This window comes from Zingiber officinale, chromosome 8A (genome assembly GCF_018446385.1).
Source record: "Zingiber officinale cultivar Zhangliang chromosome 8A, Zo_v1.1, whole genome shotgun sequence".
In the NCBI taxonomy this organism is placed as follows: domain Eukaryota; kingdom Viridiplantae; phylum Streptophyta; class Magnoliopsida; order Zingiberales; family Zingiberaceae; genus Zingiber; species Zingiber officinale.
This window is the reverse complement of record NC_056000.1, coordinates 42,712,983-42,735,139: the sequence shown is the minus strand read 5'-3', so window position 1 is coordinate 42,735,139 and position 22,157 is coordinate 42,712,983. Positions and strand designations below refer to the sequence as shown.

The 22,157-nt window shown below is 38.1% G+C and overlaps 3 protein-coding genes across 8 annotated transcripts; all 3 read right to left on the bottom strand.

Annotated features, from left to right (window-relative positions):
- Window positions 1-515: 515 nt before the first annotated feature.
- On the bottom strand, window positions 516-6,487 carry LOC122008671 (EVI5-like protein). The gene is made up of 10 exons (XM_042564494.1): window positions 6,214-6,487; window positions 5,914-6,135; window positions 5,136-5,331; window positions 3,951-4,121; window positions 3,725-3,841; window positions 2,059-2,256; window positions 1,511-1,570; window positions 1,340-1,438; window positions 985-1,175; window positions 516-720 (listed from the first exon to the last, which is right to left on the bottom strand). The coding sequence occupies exons 2-9, from the start codon at window positions 6,003-6,005 to the stop codon at window positions 1,050-1,052; spliced, it is 1,059 nt and encodes a 352-aa protein (XP_042420428.1). The 5' UTR covers window positions 6,006-6,135; window positions 6,214-6,487; the 3' UTR covers window positions 516-720; window positions 985-1,049.
- Window positions 6,488-8,271: 1,784 nt separating this feature from the next.
- Window positions 8,272-15,341, bottom strand: LOC122008670. Of its 5 annotated transcripts, XR_006119342.1 has the most exons (5): window positions 15,062-15,341; window positions 13,613-13,985; window positions 8,985-13,504; window positions 8,684-8,889; window positions 8,272-8,545 (listed from the first exon to the last, which is right to left on the bottom strand). XR_006119342.1 is itself a non-coding variant. In XM_042564491.1 (4 exons), the coding sequence occupies exons 2-3, from the start codon at window positions 13,618-13,620 to the stop codon at window positions 9,025-9,027; spliced, it is 4,488 nt and encodes a 1,495-aa protein (XP_042420425.1). In that variant the 5' UTR covers window positions 13,621-13,985; window positions 15,004-15,341; the 3' UTR covers window positions 8,461-8,889; window positions 8,985-9,024. The 5 variants fall into 5 exon arrangements, 4 of the variants coding, with proteins under 4 accessions (XP_042420425.1, XP_042420426.1, XP_042420424.1 ...); XM_042564491.1 differs by having other exon boundaries at window positions 8,461-8,889; window positions 15,004-15,341; XM_042564492.1 differs by having other exon boundaries at window positions 8,461-8,889; window positions 15,040-15,341.
- A 1,865-nt stretch (window positions 15,342-17,206) lies between these two features.
- Window positions 17,207-21,859, bottom strand: LOC122008669. Of its 2 annotated transcripts, none has more exons than XM_042564488.1 (4): window positions 21,686-21,859; window positions 19,135-19,859; window positions 17,832-18,613; window positions 17,207-17,494 (listed from the first exon to the last, which is right to left on the bottom strand). In XM_042564488.1, the coding sequence occupies exons 2-4, from the start codon at window positions 19,846-19,848 to the stop codon at window positions 17,404-17,406; spliced, it is 1,587 nt and encodes a 528-aa protein (XP_042420422.1). In that variant the 5' UTR covers window positions 19,849-19,859; window positions 21,686-21,859; the 3' UTR covers window positions 17,207-17,403. The 2 variants fall into 2 exon arrangements, with proteins under 2 accessions (XP_042420422.1, XP_042420423.1); XM_042564489.1 differs by lacking the exon at window positions 21,686-21,859 and adding an exon at window positions 20,758-21,627.
- Window positions 21,860-22,157: the final 298 nt, after the last annotated feature.

Sequence of the window (22,157 nt, the reverse complement as noted above, 5' to 3'; positions counted from 1 at the left end):
ATCTAATTCTAATTTACTATCTAACGTTTTCATTTCATATTATCCTCATGTATGAAATTCTTATTTATTTATTTTGAAAAAAATAAATAAAAATTTTTTAAATTAGAGTGATTAACTCACTCTTTATTGTTTAGAGTATTTAACGATAAAAACAAAAAAACAAGAAGGAAGGGATGCTAACGAGGCACTAAGAAAAATTTAGCATTGAAGGAAGAAAATTATTTTCCATCTGATTTGGACAGAATTCATGGATGAATTCATAAATCCATTGATCTATTAGGTAAACAAAAGAAAAAATAAATAAATAATTCATCCATTTTTCCAAAGTAAAGGAAAATTTTTCCTAGTATAAATCTTTCAATAATTTTTGTTTCGTCCTCCCAAGTAAAGATATTAGAATGACTTTGAATTAAGGTAGAATGCACTGCCTAAGGGGTGAACAAAAAAAATGAATGAATTATACGGGAGTCAAAATAATTTTCCATGTTTATTTATTATAAAAAAAGTTGCCGATGGATTCTAAATCTATTTATGAATTATTTTTTAATATTTTTTCACACCCAAAAGTAAGAAAACAAAGTTTTCATTTACAAGGCACTTTATGAGAATTTAAAGCTATGATGATGGAGCACAAATTATTTAACTTGCAAGTCTTCTACGACTTCAAACTTAGCCTGCTACTGGGCATCATCAAAGGCTCTCTATCATCAACAAAGAACCCTGCAAGAAAAGAAAAAAAATAAATTGTAATAAAAAAAGTATATTAGACTTTATTTAAGCTCAGGTTTTGGACAGATTAGAAACGGGCTTAAGATTTAGAGTCAAGTTTAATGACTTGCTTTTGAGTGTACAATTAGTTATAACAATTGATACAACTGACTTTAAAACCATCTGTGCAACAAAACATAGTTTAGGTGAAGAGGATTCAACACTACGTTCAATGAGACATCATGTAAGATGTCCTTAAGTCGTTTACTAACTTACCAGGGCGATATCGGTAGATTTCAGGCACAAGAACACAAGATCAGTTTCCTCTTGCATGAAAGTGTTCACTCGACGGCAGATGGTTTCTGGATTGGTAGGTTGGAGCTGCTAATTGGCATACTCAATTGTAGCAAAGATCTCTCATTTTTCTTTTCATGCTCTCCCTTAAGCTCCTCTAAGCGTTTTGACACCTACAAAGATAAAATTGGTGAGGACAAAACTTTTCACAGTTGTGGCGAATAGATGTCGCCGTAATACAACTTCATCAGCTGATTAACATGAGTTAATAGCATTTTGAAGCCACAAGAAGGTTCATCAAATGAATAATATCTGAAGAGCCCAAATGGATGGTAACCTTTATTGAGAAGGCAAGTGGTAATAGTGTATCTGGATTCATTGCTTCATCAGGGAAGTTTTTCAGAGCATGTAGAAGTTTCTCAAAAGGTAATTTTATCTGATAACCAAAGACTTGTATGTCAATCGACAAATACAACTGAACTGTAACAGAATTTACCAAAAAGCTTACCAAGTCATCGTGGCAGAATCTTAATAAGGCCAAACCGATTTGAAAAACAACTTTGACACCCTGAAACAGCATAAATGTGACTTAGAGTGCAACAATGTAGGTTTCCTGCATATTATCAAAACTGCTACAAATTTGCCGATATCAACTACATATCTACGTGCTCGTGATGTATTGAGCATCTTACCATCGATTTATTTATTTATTACTTTTCTATCTCCACTTTTCCATCCTTTGGAGGAAATGTGACTTAAATGAATGGGAATATCCAAATATTGCCACTAAATCATGTGTGTGATACATAAACTGCAAATTAGTCTTATCAATCTACTGAGCCATGAACTACACAAGGTTGAAACAAAGTGCATTTTTGACAATCTGTGATGTGCATGGACCAGCATCATGGATCTTTACCTACAAAGTTTCAGAATATTAATACATATGAAGATGCCACATAAATTGGTGCCCCTGATATATATCATAATTAGGAGAAAAGCATAATATGTTGCCATAATGTCTAACCCTTAACCATATAACCATAATACACTAACCTCATACAGAAAGACATCCCAGATGCGAAGTGCGAGAGGAAATGGGAATGAGTATGAATACACAGTTATGAACCATTGACTAGCATACATGCTTGGATTAATCATCTCTTGAGAAAAATGTTCTCCCAAATTTGGTAAATATTCTTTCACCAATTGCTCAAACCGACGCAGGTATTCTTGAACCAGTGGTAAACCAGGCTAATCAACAAGCAAAGAATACAATGTTGAAAACATCAAACTACATAAACAGCCAATAAGTGAGCAGAGCTTAAAATGGTGAAAATATTAAACATGTATAGATTTTGAATCAATATCCAATATTGTTATTTTATTAAAAATGAAGATACTACAATGTTTTTCTCAGAGAAACTTGGGGTACCTGTTATTGCTTGAGCAAATTATAATGCTAATCCAATTTTCTGATATTGATGAAAACCATTTTCTAATTTATTCTCCTCGACTCATCTGTATTTATCTTGTATAGTTCTAAGCTTTAAATAAAATAGAAAATCTCAATCCAATATATTCTTGGCATGGTTAGATCATACGTCATAACTGTTTTGAAAAAAACTTCAGGGGAATCAAAGCATTTATAAAGGTATATTTTGAGTAGCACAGAGTGTTGCAGACTTGCTGTGAGCACCAAAAAAGCCAGATTGATACTTTACAGATTCACCTTTTCTACTCCATAATAAAAGTTAAATATCCAAGTGCAATTCAGATGTCTGAAACCAAGCACAGCCAGTATGAATGGATGCACCTAATATAATATCATAAAGGGATTACAGAAACACTTCTTGTAAGTGAAGAAACTCTCAGGCTTCGTTTGTTTTGTGTGCTTTCCCTCTGCCATAGAATTTGATTGGGAATGAGACAAATCCATGTTTGCTGTCATGCTTCTTGGGATTTGAGGGAATAGAAATAATTTAACTCCATATAGAGGAGGATTACAAATCTCATGTAGGAGATGGGATTGTTATGGTTCCCACGACCCCTCTAAATTATTTACCTTCCAAACTTGGTTTTTGAAATGTCTTGTGTTTATCTTTCCTAGTAATGATTTTTGTCAGTATATTTTACATTTCAAGATTTTTTTTTTTTTTGATATTTTGAAGCTGAATATGAAATGAGGCCTCAAAAGAAAATTAGATAAATATTCAACCAAAACTTAATCAATATATAATTTATAGCCATTTGAATTATGCTGCAGAGCAGACTAATTATGCTCAACTCACTAATTTTGCAAAACCATGAATTTTATGTTCACATAATTAAAATTAGCAACTCTAAAAGATAACTAGATAAAGCAACTTCACATGATAAGATTTGACCCCAAATTTTCAATGGAAAGGTAATATCTTGTATCCCCTTCCAACCTTGATTTCAGGCAAATATCCAGAAAAGTTCAAGAGTAAAATAGGAAACTAGAAGTGCAGTAAAGAATGCCATAAATTAAATTAACCATCTCAATACACGCGGAACAAATTCTACAGAAGTTTAATATGCACTACAATCCCTACACGAAGGGAAGTTTCTGTTATCAAAAGTATTTATCAAGCATTTTACTACTAATACAATTTGCATATAGATCATTAACATAAATATAGGACAATTTCAAATAGAAATTTAAATACAAAAATAAGCATCTAAAACTCTATGCAGTTACCTGGTACAAACCTTCCATCGGAGCATGAATTGCTCCTTTTAACAAGGCAACTAATAGCCAAAATGCATCCTCTTCACTCATGTACAGAAGCAACAGACCCGCTAAGAAGCCCATACCCTGTAATTTATATAAAAGCCACAAATGATAAGACATAAGGACACAAAAAACTTGACTCATTGATCTTTCAATCATTACCAACAAAGTGCACAAGAATTCAGAACCATACCTGAACATATCCAACATCCCTGTCATATACAGAGTAAGCCTTCAGAACATTGTACAGTGATCTTTGGCCTGGCCCATGTCTCTGTTGGTAGAAAACATGCGAAGGAAATGTACGAGATATGTCACGGATAATGTCCAATTCTGATGCTGATGTCTCATATATTACTAGTTGCTGCAGCAAAAAACATATACCAGTTTATTTCAAAATATACATGTAAGCAACAAAAAATAGATACAGCCACATCTTCTGATTCTCATCTACAAACAAACACAATAAGAAAAGAAAAGAAAAAAGGAGTATGTATAGAAACTAAGAAGAAAGTTCAACTAATCAAACATCATCCAATGGTGCTATATATGGTTTTCTGAATTAACTTAAGAAACATTATGCCATTAGTTTTACTATAGAACTCAATGGTGGAAATTTAAGAATAATAAATGAATAATTTCTCAGAATCAGAATAGAGATGTTTAGCATGATTTTGACATGATTAGTTTAGAAATAGAAGAGACATAATTAGAAAATTTATTATCTGTGATTTACAATAAAGATCAATTCTAAGTCCTTACTTTAACTAGCACCAAAGAACTTACTTTGATTGATGAAAGTTTGAGTTAGAAAAACTGAATGTGGAATCATGTTTTAGAGACTACAAGTTTTAAATTAAATAGAAACTATTAAGAATTTACCACTTGAAGGAAAATAAATTGAATAATAGAAATGTACTAAAAGTGGCAACATATTTCATATTTGGACAAAAATCAATTGAAGTTACAGATGTGATCAAAGAAAATCAGCATACATAAAAACTGATCTAGATATTTACTCATGGTCTGGCAAGTGGCAATGATAGAGCTCAATAGGAGATGTGATCCACCTAGTACAACCAAATAGTTAGAACATTGTACTGATAGTTGTCACAATTGAAATACTATCATAAATATATTAATAAATTCATCTTTCTGGGTATTTCACCAATGCTATCAGGGGAAACGAGTATATCATATACTAATTGTTTTCATGGATAATGTTCTATTTTACCTTTTTCTTTCATTTGGCGGCTTAGTTCCTGTTTCACATATCCTAAGTATGGAAGAGAATGAGTGGGTTAACATATATCTATATGGGTGTCCAAATACTTGGTGTTTTTCAATCATCAACATAAGCAAAGAAGATGGAAATTACCTCATAAACTCCTGGATTCATGAGGAGGAGGTCTCTACTTCCAGATATCAACTGCCATACAAGTCCTCTCAGACAGTCAGGGATTCCTTTTCTGATACGCCTTCTAACTACATGAGATTTTTTTCTAACATAATGTTTCCAGTCACTACCACCGACACCAATCATTTTCCTCCACTTTCGTATCCTCCTCTGTTCTCTGAAAATAAATTGATAATCATGGTTTAGAAGTTAATATACAATAGCCATTGCTTTTCCAAGAAATACAGTTGGATCTGATCTTTCTCGAGTTACATAACTGGAAAGAAAGAAAAGCTACAAAATCAAGACCACAAATAAAATGTTTTATTGCACTGTTCCTAACACATCTAAAGTGATTGGTTTCCTCAAAAGATAATCATATCAATGAGACTGACACCAATCATATACATTGCTGTGCAAGGACGATCATTTCGCATCTGCAGAATTTATTTTTTGAAACGAACATGCAAAATCTGTATCTTGAAAGATGGAAAGCTGGAGAGGTGAATATAAGAAAAATGGAACTTTTGTAGCAATATTTGATGAAATGTGAAATAAAAAAAAATCCTAATTTCAGTAGCAATTCAAGCCGTGTGTGTGCCCGCAATAGTTCAACTTATCAACAGATGCAAATTATAGAAATTACTGATTATGCTTCTTTTTTTTTTTATTCAATAGTGTCTTTGCTCGCACTACAGCAATGGTTGCAAGAAGACTTATGATTACAGAAAAAAGAAAAATCCGATAATGTCAACCATGCCTGTCATCGTGATGGTCTTCCACTGGTCCATTTTTAGCAAACGCCTCCACAGAATTGCTCTGCTCTGCCTTTGTAAATCCAGAACTGTCCATTTCTCATGAACCGGAAGACTGTCAGGCAACACCTTTTGCAAGCTTGTGTCTCAGCAGGAAGGTAAAGCCAACTAACACACAGCTTAAACTAATCCCCCTTGCCTTCTGTGAACTCGAACTCGCGCATATCCTGCAAATATTCAGAAAATGAACAGACTTGCGAAAGAAATTGCAGAAATTAAGATGAATTACACGGCGCTAGCATCACCATTGATCGATCTGTACGTTGACATGCGATCACATCCTGCATCTGCGTCGCGCACACGCCAGTGGAATCCACGAAAAGCAACCCTAACTCCGCAGGACAGCAACCGAAATCCACGACGAAGGAGCGACCAGCACAAAGATCTGGAAGAAAAGGAAACAAAGGAATCTGAAGCAATCGGACGTCGAAAGGATCGCGGCGACTATTTGCGCCGAGGGTTTCCGCGATCTGACGAGGGCGACGAAGAAATGACGTGGCGTTGGACAACGAGAAGGAACGGGGGTGTGGATTGGTGCCGTTTAGTTGAAGAGTATATCTCGGAGCTAACGTGCGCCAGATATAGTTGAACCTTGGCGCCAGTAAACGGGTCGGGTCGGGTCGGGTCGTCGATAGCATTTGATCCATAGTTAAATAGTCAAATATTAATATTGGGAAACAAATTCAAGAAAATTAAAGTGTTTAATAAAATACACATTTCTCGTTTTTTTAATCGAGAGTATTTTTTTAATTTAGATGATAAATATTTGTGTTGGCGTATATATATATATATATATATAGTGCAAAATTAATTTTCTTTTTATTTTTAAAAAAATAATTTTAAATTATTTTTAGTAATTTGGTTTCTCAATGTTTTAAATTAAACCGGCGAAGCTCCGCCGCTCCTTTTTGTCTCCTTCCCCTGCAACGAGGTGGACGATGACAAACGACGACCTCTCCAATCCAATCGAACGCCTTCCTTTCTCTGTCATGGCACCGGCGACGATCCTCAGAGAAGCCAGCGACAACACCCCCCGCCACCGCACCACCGGCTGCTTCTCCTTCAACTTCTGCAGCCCCTGCTCCTCCTCCTCCTCCTCCTCGCACTCGGCCTCCGAGCCCTGGCACGGCAGCTGGTGGAACAGAGTCATTTCGAAGATACGGGACTTCTCCGACAAGGTGGTGGCGCCGCGGTGGAAGACGTTGGTTCGAAGCTTCAGCCGGAAGAACGACAACAACCAGCACCACAGCGGTGGCGACGACGGGTGGAGGACGAGATCGATGGCGCGATTCCAATACGACCCCATGAGCTACGCCCTCAACTTCGACGAGGGGCCGGAGGACGAGGACGCACAGTTCGGCCACCGGGACTTCTCCGCCCGCTTCGCCGCCCCAACGTCGGCCTAGTCGTCATCGCCGTCCTTCCAGCCCTTTTCCTCGATTCATTCATAAACCAAAAAATCACATTTATTTACCTTTTTAATCAACGCCCGAGCAACAAGTTCACAAGGTTGCTCTATGTGAGCTGATTAAGCAAAATTATATATTTTTAATACGGCATTTTATTGTACAGCCTGAGCATCCATATCATCCAGTTCACCCACCTAACTTTTATAATTTCAAAAACATTTATAAATTGAGAGAAGTATATTTTTAAATTCGTAAAAACTTCATAAATTTATTGTAAAGCCTAGGACACCTCACTAACTAACACAATCAATAGATTTCTAAAACTCCTTTAGTTAAAAAAAATATCAATTTCATTTAAAACTAACTGCTGAACCTAAAAAAATTTAAAACACTTCACATCAAAATTGCTAAGCCGGCCTGAATTTGATAGCATAAACTTAGAACAACAATAAATTTTTAAACTTATAAAAGTGTAATAAAATTGATCATAAGTTCATTAGAAGACTTAATAATAATGACATTCACTAGCAAATACCACATACGAATTTTTAGAACTCTAATTCAAAAAAGTATTCAAAATTTAAGATTTAAAATTGACTAATAGACTTATAAAACTTTGAATTATTTTAAATAAAAATCAATATACTCCTATAATTCGACAGTATAAATAACGTGAATGAAGCACAATGCATTTTTGACATGTTAAAATAATTTAAATTAAATTGTAGAAATTATAATATGTATTTTTATACAAAGCACGGCAGAGTAAACGCGAGCGAGCTCCTGCCCTGACAGTAAACAGGACGCGGATTCCTAATGCGACGACGACGGTACCCATCGCGGTCCCAAGGCAGCAAGCAATGTAAACTACCAAAGTGGTGGTCGGACCCAAACTTATTAAAGTGATGTCCTTTTCTTCCTTATTATTATTAACAAATCTAAAGGAAACACGAGCACGAGCACCGTGTCCTTTCCTTATCATTCTTCTTCTACCTCTCTATATTAATTAAAAAATAAAATCACATATTAAAATCATTCACATACACGCACCTCTTGAGACACAGATAAGAAACTGCACGAGAGTGGAAGATATGGACACTAAGTAGCTTTGCAACTGATCGATCACATTGCGACAAAGCTTGAAGAGGGCATTCATCACTGTTGCAAACTGATCATAAACTAAGTTAACATGGAATATAATTTCATGGAACATTGAAAATACATACAGCACGGCGGTAACAACGGAGGGTGGGGTGCAGTCGGAAATTGCACATACAGAAGATGTTATGGCAGGGGTCGCACACACCTGGTTAGATTTAGAACACATCCTAATGTGGCAGGAATCTGAGATGCAGTGACTCCAGCAGAGGATTTGCAGAACAAAAAAGCACATACGAGGAATTGTCGCCGTCCTCCGTGGCTATCTAATGTCGAGCCGGTGTAGCCTGCATGATTTCCGTATTATCCCTGAGAAGAGTCTGCGTCTTTCGGCTTCTGTGTATTCCAATAGACCTGCGCCAGCAAGAGTGTAAGCTAAAAATCAGTTCCAGGTATGTGGGAATGTCCTGCATCACATAGTAAAAGAGAGAGGAATGATGGTGACTAACGCATCGGATTGCTACAGATGGTTTGCTTTTTGATCTCTGGTTACTGCCAGGAATGTTGCTTGTAGGAAGATCGATCGGTGTCCCGGCTTCCTTCAGGTTCCTTCCTCTTCAAACCCCCACCAGGATATGTATACATACTTACCTGCTCTTCTGCAAAACCCTGGGATGTTGCATTTAAGAGTTGTCTTGGTGCTAAGGTGAATCTCTCGACTTTGCCTTCTGCATCTACATTCCCTGGGCCTGAATTTAAGTCGAGGCTTGATGTGATCCATCTCCGAGAATTGTCAGATCCACTACCGTTGCTGCCCTCAGGAAGACTTGCCAAGTGAGGCTTCCGGTAATTGGATAAAATAGTGCCAGCAGGTCCAACAAGTTGTGAAGGCATGGCAGGGAAACCCGAAGCAACACTAGACGAAGAATCAGCAAAGGCTGTTGGCCCACCTGAAAAAGAAGTTGCCGGAAGCGGAAAATTAGAACCATAGGTGAAGCCATACGGAAATGCTGCAGGATTGAATCCCATCGGCAGAGACGACGAAATGACAGGACCCCTGAAAACATCACTCCCAAAAGGGCCGCTAGGAGTCACTGGCCCCATAGTTCTCTGAGCTCCTGAAGCTGCAACAATTGGGTAAAGCTGCTCTCTGTTGGACAAGAAAGATGGCATAGCTACAGCGGGATAAGAACTACCAGGAGGAAACCATGATGATACGCTTCCTAATTCATTAGTGTTCATTCTGATGCTACTAACTGGAAAAAGAAACGGCACGCTACTAGCAGTTTTCATATTTTGGCTCCTGGTCAGAGATTCAGCAGAGACTTCGTCTAATCCTGGTCCATTATTCAAATCAAAATTCCTCAACATATTTGCTTCCCTAGTAGGGAATTCTGCCAACGCAGGTCCTGCAGCTAAAAGTGAAATATCCTGTCCACTGGAGGTGCTTGCAAAGGACTGCCCATCGTCTGTTTCATCAACTCTATTTAAATCAAGATTAAGTCCTCCAAAACCCCGCATGGGCACATCTAGACTGCTTTCTGTCCCCAGTTCAGCACCTCTTGCCTTGGAAGAGCTGCAAGTAGTAGCCATGTCTTCAAGAACTCTTTCATCAGGTTCATTCAGATCAAAATCAAGTAGTGTATGGCACTGCTTCCCACCAGAATTAGTTGATGGTGTCTCAGAAATACTGTGGGTCAATTTCATAACTTTTCGTGGTTCTGCTGGTCGAAAGGCACTAGTAGCAGCTGAGCCTTTCCATCCAGCCTCACCCTTATTCTTCAATAAGTTTTCAGGTGGCACAAAAGGCCCTTTGGCAGCTGCTGCAACTGTTATTTGAGCAGGTAAACCATTTGATATGGGAATTGCAAAAGGCGATGGAATTGGCAAATGAATTGTTGAGGGATTAACTGTTGCAGCTGAAAGAGAAGCCTCATCTTGGTGTCCATCATCTCCAATGATGCCTTCATTCAGATCAAAGTCAAGCTTAGCTGAATCTGCTGTAGGTAAGATGGAAAATGAGGTCTCTGTAGGTGATGAAATATCCTCATCAACACCTTCTATAGCCGCAGATAACACAGAGCCTTCAAGTTTTAATCGATGCTCGATTTCTTGGGGAATGCAACTTGTTGGGTCTACCTGATTGGCTAATCCAACAGAAGCACATTCTTGAGCCTCCTCCATCTTCAAATCCTCAACAGCTCCAGCAATGCCAGTAGAGCTGATTGATTGTCTTACTGATTCATCAGGTAGAATTGAACTATTGTTCTCATGATTACCATTCAATTCTGGGTCGCTGCTCTCCATTTTATCAGACTCACTAGTCCTCGACTTATCAGATGAAATAATTATTTTACTTTGTCGCGTTGGTTGCTTCAGGTCATATGAGGTAGCAACCTCAGCCACCTCTTTAGGTGCAGTGCATGATTGAGTTTCCTCAACGACCAACTTTTCTGATTCTTCACTGCCTGAAGTAGCAATTGCAAGTTGACATTCATCTCTAGTAACAACTTCTGAGGGACATGTATTATTATCTATCTTTGGATGAGTGCAATCAACAGGCTTGCTTTTATCTGCTGATGTGCTTCTTTCTTCAAGTTTGCAATCTGTGTACTGATCCATGACCTCTTCATCTGTCACTGTTTTTTTTTCCAACTGAGAAGTTCCTTCGTTGTTGTGTTTCATCACATCAGCAGGCTCAGACTCAGATAGAGTTCCACCTCTTTCTTCCTCTATTAGTTTCTCTGAATTAATGCAAGAGTCTTCAGATTTATGGGAACTTACAGCAGTATGAGATTGTTCACCTTGACCGCCTGGCAAGTTATTGTCCTTTAAGGCGATAGCAGTTTCACTATTTCCAGGGAGAATGATCTCATTGGGGTATGGGGCATCCTTATTTAACATGGAGCAAACATTCTTGTCTTGCTTGTTGATGTCAGTTTCGACAGCTTCATTAGAGTGAACATGCCTCTGTGCCACATCACCATCAGTTAGCATTGATTTTGGACTATGGATAGCATCCCCTTCACTTGGCAATCTCAGCTTGGCCTCTGTTGATACATCCTCCAAAGCAGGGGAAGTTCCATGCGAGATATTAGGGGAACTCAAGTCAGATTTGGAGATTTCTCCAGCAGCCACACTAGCAAGAAGATTCATTCCATTATCATCTTCAGTGGCAAGAGGTGTACTAGTTTCAGAATATCTGATGCAACTTTCAATCAAGGCATTAATAGAGCGGAAAGAACTTCTCGTCCTAGGTTCAACAGAGGATATTCCCTTTTCATTACCAGGTGATGAACAGGTAGCTCTGGCAGACTCTAAATCCTTCCCAATTTCCTTAGCACTCCTGAGGTGTGGTTCATCAGCACCAGGTGATCTGAGACCTCCAGCTCCGACTGACTGTTCATTGACATCATTGCTCTGACGTGACTCTTTATTGGAATCTCTGGAAATATGAGACCAATGAGCCTCACTCCTTAGTTTCACTTTACGATGGCCTTGCTCATGTTTATCTGAGACACCAGGAGACGATGCTCCACTGCCTGTAACTGTGGAATCCTCAATTGAACCCCCGGTGGCACTTCTTTCAGGGCTTCGAACAGGGTTAGGCAGCTTGACGATGAGCCTGTGCTTATTTCCATGCTCTGCAACAGGCACATCAGATGACTTTTCATTCAATAGACCTGATTGTGATGATTTTTCCAGTGTTTTAGCCTTATTGAGAGAACCAGATTTACCTAGATGAATTTCCTTCTGCACCCCAGCAGCAGTTGTTCCAGAAATCCCATTGCCAGATCTTCGATGACGTGAAGAACTACCAGCAACCTTAGCAACATTTATAGTCCCAGGACTTGAACTTCCTGCATGTTCCTTCCGTGATGTCCCTGCTGTTTTAGTATGATCACTTGAATAAGTCTGGCTATTGTTCTGCGATTGACTAGAACTACTACTCTTCTCCTCCTTTGCAGAAGCAGATGGTACGTCTGTACTCCCAGTGTTAGCAGCAGCTTTGCAAGATGGGTCCTTCAAAACAACTCCAGAAGATATTGCTAAAGCTGATCCAACTTTCAAGGACCCTTGTGACAATAAAGGTGACTTCACAGTAGCATCTGAATGACCAGGCTTGCAAGATTGTGTTTTAGATGATGGAAACTGGCTAACATGATTCTTTGTAGCCACTTCAGTTCCAACACTGCGCCTATTCCCTGCATGAGAAGCATCTGAAGAACCTGGTTTAACTTGCCAAACAGGTTGGTTTGATGTAACGAATTTTGTATCATTGATCTTGGTCATTTCTGCATCAACCCGTTTCTTCCACGTATCAATGAGACCCCTAGCTTTCTTCTGTATCTCAAGGTTCTTATGGCTCCTCAGATTGTTTACGGATTTACCAATATTGCAAGTCTGTAGAGCATTAAGGTTCACAGGCAATTTTGCAAGCGCACGAAGAAGAGACAAGAGAAGTTCTTCAATTGTTTTATCACTTTCTTTGGGACTAACACCATCACTGGTCTTAGATTTGTGAACCTCCTGAAGCCATTCATCCAAAATCAGTAGGCCTCGAAGCTGAACAAACCTAATAAGGCAATCATATCGATCAGTAGCTGTGATGACATCAGCAACTAGTGTCTGTACAGATACATCCATTGTCTTCTCAATTTTATCAAGCTGCATCAGATTCACTAACTTCTCCACCCCTTCAGAGCTTACAAGTCCACCTTTATCTGTAATTTTGACTATTTCTAACTTTACCATACTCTCGGTTTTAAAACTAAAAGAATCACCATCTGGTTTGGATGGGCACTCGCTCTTGATGGGCTCTAACCCATGATCAATCCTATCCTTCCTCTTCCCCTTAGAGTGAGAATGGAGAGAGGATCCAGTAGTTCGTACACCATCAGAGCCAGTTCTCAGCTGATTGCTTGCCAGACCATCAATTTGTTTTGGTGAGCGTCCACCAGACTGTATTCCAGCATGCATTTCTAGCCGTGTTTTGCCCAAAACCTGATCTACTTCCTCTCTGAGATTCCTAAAATGAGAAGGCATCAATTACCATTCAGAATAGATAAAGCGAAAAGAGGGGAAAACCCAACTAATGACACAAACAGATGAAATATCAGAATGGTGCAATACTCACATTGACATTGGTATGCTCTGGATCAGTTAACCACCACAAACACATGTTAGTAATGTCATATACTCGTCGATATGCAATTGAAGATATTCCTATGTCAGCTCAATGTCTATTGTAATGAGGATTCCTACTCTTCTGAGTTTTTTTTGAAGACATAGGAATCATGTTCTTGTTGAATGCATAAAACTCTCATTTGAAGTAGCTTCAATCAAATAAACTTATGCAAGCTTTGTCTCAGCAGAACAGTATGGCAAATTAACATATATCTTTAGGTAATCTTCACCTCTTGCCACAAACCAAGGGATTATTCAAACAATAGGTGGTACACTTCTACCTCGAACAAGATCACAATCACCTATTCAGATTTCTGCCTATTCTGCAAGGAAAGAATTTAAAAAATAAAATAAAAATCAGATGAGTTTAATGGCACAAAATAATAGATGGATATTAATTTACTAACATGTAACATCACTAATTAAAGTGGATAAATTACTTCCAAATTCACAGTTCGAGTTCTGTATTACAGAGCAGAGGCGACTACACCTAAAATATGTATCCAAATTTAAAAAAAAAAAAAAAAAAACAAGTACCTAATACAGCTCCATCTAAAGATTACGAAAAGAATTAATTAAAACTGTAAATCATCATTCATTATTAGATGCAAATAATCTAAACAATAATGAAACAAGCTCAACAACGATTATAGACAAAAAATTTCGCTACTTAAGTAGCACAAAGTTTGTCAAACACCATAGGTCAATCAAGACAATATCTCTTCCCCGTATTCCGAACATATAAACTCTAATAAATCGTTATGTATTTCCATTCACAAACTTAATTTTCTAGTTTTCCTCAAAAATCACTGAAGAAAAAGGAAAGAAATAATACAGTACTACAAGAAACAACACTGATATACAAATTTCTTAGCAACCATCATGATAAGTTTTATCCGTCTAGTATCCTACCTATATGGAATTCTACCTAAAGTCCAAAAGGTTTTATACTAACCATAAAAATCTCTACAAATTTACTCTCACATAACAGTTCATGCTTGAGGCAACATGATTAACAGACTCCATTATTTATGTTTGACTGATCATAGTAGACTAAAATCAAGCTTGATCTCAGGAACGGAAATCGAACAAGCGTTCTCAAGACAAAACATGACAAAGCTCTCAAAAATCCCACGGTAAACACGAGGCTATAAAAAATAACCGAAGAAGGCAAAAAGATGACAAAAGTTAACAATAACAGAACAATATGGCAACAATCAAATCGAAAGTTAAAAATTTTCCGTCAAAGACGAAAATTTCCGGAAAACCTCTCAAACAAAAAACAGCACGGATCAAGGAAAACCCGAAAAAGAGAGAGACAACATATTCCATCTCCAGTACCCGCCACCGTTGGGAATGAGACAAGGAGATGCCCACCGAGTCAAACGCAACAACCAACCTCTGGAAACCGGACGATATTCAGATCCAGCCTCCTCGCGTCCCTCCGCCGGCCGGATCCCCCCGATATAAGAAACCCTAATTCGGCTCGTCGGAAATTCGAGCTCAGAAGCTGAAGGAGAGATTAAAAAAAATGGATCGGAGTGAAAGAACAGGAGGGAATTTTGCGGATTGCGAGACGGAAAGGATCGGGAACAGCAATTGCGTCGAGGGTTTCGCGATCTGATGAGAGTGACGAGATGTGAGTACTTTGGGCAACGGGAGGAGCGGAAAGAAAAAGAGACGGGAGAAAATAAGATGACGCCGTGCCGTTTTGTTTGATGGTGGCGGCCGGTACCAGAAGTGGTATGAGAAAAGATAAACCCGTCAAGCGTCCACGTTTGCACAACCCGACCCACTTCTTGTCGAGGCAGGCAGACCCGATCCAAAATCAGGTTTGGTCGTTTGGATAGATAACGGGTGCAAGTCCGCATTTGCATATTGATACAGGATGTTACGGGTGGATCCAAATATGATATGACAGTTAAAGTTATGAGGAGATAGTAACCAGTGTGTTAGCTCTTCGTTCAACGCTAAGACTTTCATAATAAAGTCGGTCGGATCTAAGAAACCTAGTGCTCTATTCTTGTATTAAAATATCTATTATATATCTGAACAATCGATAGTCAATCGAGTTTAAGAGAAGTCTGATCTATCATAGATTTAGTTGGTCATAAGTCTGACCAGAATAAAAGGACCTAGCTTATCATTTAGTACAAGTCTTTGAGCATATGACCAGTTGATCTCACTGCCGATTGACCATATGGATTTTCTCACGACCTCTTTCATATAGTCGAGCAATAATAACTCCGGTCAAATTTACACTGTTTAACATGTCCGTCTCTCATACGTACATAAATAAGTGTAAAGTCACTCTCCTTATAAACTCGACTGGACTTTCAGATCTCAAGTACTCGCTTCAAAAGCTTATCTTCTCTCATATGGATGGTCGACTTAAAGTACCGATCGAATCTCCTGGGAATTAGTCCCCCATTTCTCAGAGACAAGTATCTTAGTACATGGTCAGTCGACTAAATAACTAACCGGACCTAGGGGACTTAGCTTCATACTATTTTTAGAAAAGATCTCTAGCACTACCTAGTGCATATCTGAGCAGCTTAAGGGAAGGACGGATATATAATCAACCGATTTAGAAGCAGTCGAGATATATTCAACATACAATATAATCAGAATCACAACAACTAGTCAGAATAACAATCGTTTGTCAAAGAATATTCCTCTATTATGATATAAATATTCACTAGAATCTTCTTCGAAGATGATTACACTTCCCATCAACCAATAAATTATGATAATATATTCTTTCAACCACCTCATTGATGGCATAAGTTACAAATGATAAAAGAGATGCACTTATGAGTAACGAAAGATTTCTTGAACGTTTACGGTATATCACCAGGTTGTATGTTTTTACCAAAGACTCCTCTAATTTTTGGGCACTGACAGTCTGTCTACTCTCTTGAATGTCAGCAGAGAAGAAAAAATATACTCCGAGTTCTTTTCCTATTTCAATTCATCATCTTGTTCTCTTTTGCAAAGTCTTTCCTCAACCAATCACATCGCAGGATCACAGATAGTGTAAGATACAATTTTCAGTTTGCCACCAGACTTTACTATTTTTCAAAATTTGACCCGCATATTTTCAAAATAATACTTACTTTTAGAGTTTGATGAATCTGGCAAAACAACGAGAGTAAAAACTACACGAAGAGCGAAGAGAAAAGGAGCGAAGAAGGATACGATGTTCTCCTTAATATTGCCTCGCCTAACACCCTTGTAGACAAATGTCTAATGCTCCCCGCAATGGTTTACCCGATATGCAATGCAATGCTGATATCTAACACCAAACTAATGCCACATTCAATGCAAACGATATTCAAAGTCATGCAGTGGAAAGGAGATGCCATGAGAGCATCGAGTAGACACGATTATCAATCAACCATCAAGGCAAACAATCAAACAAGCGAGTGTTTAATTAGGCGAGGCAATGTTATTAGACATCAATGAGAGTAAATTTGTCTATCATTTCAGTCTTCTCTGTGTAAACAAAGAAGAATAAACGCTATGCTGCTTTACTCAGTTCAAGTAAACCAAAACTTCTCTTATTAGATGAAATCCAAACTCCAATCCCACTATTTTTTTTTAATATCATCCTGAATCAATACACAAACACAAACAACCCAAAAAAAAAAGACTGATAGATTTAACATTGAGGTATAAGACATAAGGTGATCACTAATAAACAAAATCAAAAAAGAAAAAAAAATGATGACAAATATATGTTTAGAATTTACAGCAGTTGAGTCCGAATCTCCACCGTTGCTTCCTTGCTTTAGCCATTTTCACTGGGCTGGTGTTCCACTCCCTTTGCAGTCTGCATTAGTAAACATAGATACCAATAAGAAAGAATGGTCATATAGTGTGCTGTTCACAGTTGATACTTGGGTCTTTCACTGATGTCGAGTATCAACACTCGGATCATATCACCACATAAAGCAAAAGTACTTGCACCTTAACTCAAGTATTTCTGATGATTAGGTCTCTATTCTATAGTATTAGTTCACAGAAATTGACATTGATCAACATGGCACCGAGTTGGTGAGCTCTAATTTCAGGCTCCAAGATGTAATTCATTAATCCTTAGATCTATAGTTACTCAATATTGTCAGATAAAAGTTAGAAATACAGGTATAGATTTGAGTGGTGCTTACATTGGGAAGGCGAAGGAATGAGTACTTGTCGTGCTGCTATCCGATCGCATAGAAATGCTACCAGAGTATGGAATACGCCCTGAAGATGTTCTTGGTCCGGAAACAATCAAGTCTGCATGATAACTGTGAGAGAAGGAACTTCGGGGCAGATCTGCCGTAGCATCAGGACCTGACGATTGAGAGACAGAAAGGCTTTGGACTTGTAAGGTTTTTTGAGCATCTGCAGTGTCTTTTATCTCCTCAGCGGCATCTGTTGCTTCTGCTGCCTGCACAATAAGCTCCACCTCGTCGGCAGGAAAACTACCCTCAGTTTCACTGCTGTCGGTGAGTGTGGAATCAGAAATAAGAGTTTGAACATTCAGCGATTCTTGGGAATCTGTATTGTCTCTTCGCTCCTCCATGGCAGCTGTTGCTTCAGCTTTAGATACAATAAGCTCCACTCCAACCTCAGGAAGATTTCCCTCGGTTTTGCTGTGATTGGTACTAAAAATAAGGTTTTGAAGCTGCGAGGGCTCCTGACCAACTGTGATTTCTCCTTTCTCCATGACAGCTGTTGCTTCTACTTCAGACACAACAAGCTCCACCACAGTATGAGGATAGCTCTCAGTAACACTGTGGTTGGAGCTTGTGGAATCAGAAATCATCTCGGGGGATATAGAACAACTCTCTCTCAAGAATTCAGATGTATCGACAGAAGGATAGTTGTTTGCTCCAGCATTATCATCGAACTTGGGGTCAATGCATGATAATATTGTCATAGAACTTGCATCTTCAATTTTTGTCTGTCATACACACCAATGTACAGAGTGTTGATCATGTTCAGTATAGGTATTGATACTCCCTGATATGAAAGTTAACGACCATATGTGGAAGCTGATGAATTATCATGTAAAGCGCTTTAAAAGTTAGATTCCTTCAGTTACTTTCTAGTTTCTACAAAGTCATGCTACCTCAACAATTTTATTTCTGTGTATCATATGAAAAAGAAATAAGAGGAGTTGTCGATAGAAAAAGATAGAATCAATATCATTATTCTCTATTACATTCACTTTAACCATGAAATGCTTCGTTTGCTTGTTTTAGCTGCCACTTGTTTCAACACAGAGCCAAGAAGTAGGGCTGGCATATTAGTCTCCTGCACATAAGGAGATGCTGCTGCCACTGGCCGTAAATAATACGTGATGAAAAAAAGAAGAAGCATAACTAATAATACTAAATCGAACTGAAATTGCTTGTTCTGAGCTCCCCTTTGTAAGGTTAAAAAAAAAAATTTTTTTAAAAATAAAAGTTTGTGAATTCATACCTGCTCAATTGTCTCATGATCAATGCATTGTTTATGATTGCTGTTGAAGTCCAAATAGATCAGATCCACTTTACCGTGATCCCTGTCAGAATCTCTTTGCAAGAGCAACTCCTCTAAAGTAATGTTTGGAGAAAAATTTTGATTTTTAACTTGGCCTATTGTATTCGTTTCTACTCCATCGACAATTGACTTCAGGGAGTTCTGAGCCTCAATAGCCTTTTTGATTATTGATGTTTGCTCCAATTCTTGTACAGAGTGCGGAGGACCAACTATGATTTGTCCATTTACATCAGTATTACGATTTGTTGCCAAGATAACTTTGACCTCATTATTCTCTAGAAAAGCAGAACTATGAGAGGCTGAGCCTTCATCTGAGCAACTGTTTCTCAAAACCGAGCACACTTCATCGTTTGAATGAACTTTTGTCTCGGGTTGTTCAATATATGCATTATACACGTATAATGTAGTTCCTTCTTCAATCAATCCAGACCCATCTGGAGGATTCTTAAGCATAGCATCCGAGGCTTCAGAGTTAAACTGATTTCTTCTAATAGAAGCTTCCTTATCCATGAAGATATCTGGGGGACAATCTACATATCCACTCTCTTTTTCTGGAAAAGATGATGCATGAACATCTTTCCCTTCACATGTTGCCTTATTTTCTAACTTGAACACAATCAGCTGGTTGTCATTTTGTCTCAGGACTTCCATCATAAGCGCATGATCTGCCAAAACATGCCAAAGCGATTATCCACCATATGGCATGTGAGGAAGAATCTAAAATCCATAAGAAGAAGGACAAAGTAATAAAGATGAAAGGCACTGCATGAATACTTTAAGAAAGAAAGATTGTTGATTACCACATCGAACAAGCAAACTGGATTCAGAGATACTTTACAATCAAGAAGAATATAATACCTTCTTAGTACCGAACTAAAGGCTGTCAAAAATAGAAGCTCTATCAACTTAAATTAAAGGCAAAGACGTCTCACTTATAGAGTACTGTTTTTCCAGAGGAAGTATTTGAAGATAATGTTTAAGATGTACACATAAGAATCCTCTTGAATGAGGATATCTTGCTGTAAATCATTGTTCAATAAGCCCGAAAAGAAGAAACAGAGGCATAGAGTTGAAAATTATAAAGTGAGATGAATATGAAGAATCAATTCCTCCAAAGGGGCGGGTTTCTTGAACAAAGATCATTTTAGCAACACCACTAACATGCTCTTTTCCAAAAGCAGTAAGTCTATTTACTAATACAAATTAGTTAACAAAAAGTCAGTAGTTCTGTAAATGATTCACCGCTAATGAAGCCAAAAGAGTCAAGACTCCAAAGAAAACGTTGAAGGTAAAGATGTCTTCTTTACACTAAACATCACATAACCACTCACCCAAAAGAAGGGAAAATGAGAAAATAAATAAATGGGAGAAACAAGTGTGAAAATTCTTCCTTTTCACCAAGATCTTCTCCCATGCCTTGGAACTAAAACTTGCTTAAAAAATAACAGCGATTTAGCAATCCACAGAGATCTGCACAGCTTCATATGTTCTAAATTAACATAGACCAGACAGATCATAAAAGAGAAAGTATAACAATAGAGTTTTGAAAAAGAATCTACATACCTCAAAATTTTCTGGTTCTTTTACCTCCTGAACTAGAGACCAGCTAAGCTAAAAGATATGAACACCTACACCGACCACATCGTTGCGACCTTTGATATCTTAGAAGGGAATAAAAAAAAGTCCTTTTTGTTTAATTTTCTTCTATGGCCGATGATTCTTTCTATATTACATTAACCCAACTGGGGACGAGCCATGAGGCACTGTTTATGGTACTGGTGGTGGAAGAGAGATAAAGGTGGAGGGGTCTGGTATCACATTTAAAGTCAACCAGCAGAGAGAGAGGGAGAGAGAGAGGGAGGCAGGTGGGTGATAAATAAAAAAAATTGACAATAGAAAAACAAATACAAATATGGTGTATATAGCAGTTAGACAGCGAAGGTGAGAGATCTGGACATTGATATCTAATTTCCTCCTACTTTGCGATGGGAATTTAAAGCTAGGGTTAGGGTTCAATTGTCGAAAAGGACGCTTGACTAACTGAATGAGTTAGAGCTGAGAAACGAAAACAATTTGTTAATCCGAACTCGAAAAAAATCATCCGGTATTCAATTTTCAATTCGCAAATCGAATCCAGAAGAGCAAATTCACCAAAAAAAAAAAAAAACAAGTAAAATTTGCCAAAACAAAAGGGGCATTCCTGAGCCCCACTTCAACCAGATCTCACTCTGAGCAAGATCTAAACACTGCCGTGAGCTCGCGCGCGCACACACACAAGAAGATACTGGCCACCCCCCAAAAAAAATAAATTGACAAAGCAAACCAAAGAACAAATCGAACGGTAACAGCAGAAGATGAAGAGCCTACAATAGGTTTCCAGTTCAAAGATCAAACCACCACTCGCTCTGAACCAAGCTCCACTCGGAAAACTAAAACGAACAAAAAACGAAAAGGAAAAAAACGATTAAACAAGCCGATCATCATCCCGCACCTTATATTGCTCCCCACGGATTGGAGATCCTCGCGAGTCCCGACTCCAACCGAAGCGGAGAAGCCTGCCGCCGCCGCCGATTCCAAGGAAGAAGAGTGAGAATTGCTGGCCAATAAAAGGTGTAATTTTTCTTTATGGGTGGAAAGCAAATTATTTAGAGACGCAGGTTTTTTTTTCTCCTTTGTATTAAATGCTATTCAATTAAATAAAATCCGCATCAAGTGTTAATTATTGGAGTCACCAAATCCCTGAAGCGGATCCTTTGCAACACAATACTCAACTGCACATTTTTGTTCCAATTATTACGTCATACATGACTGAATATGACATCACATATCTAAATTCTTACTATGGCACTCAATTAATTAATTTAATAACACACCAGTGACAAATTGATAATACTATATAATTGCGCTCTTAGTCAACGTAGAACATCTTAAATTTTTAATAATCTCACATCTCGTGCCGTCTG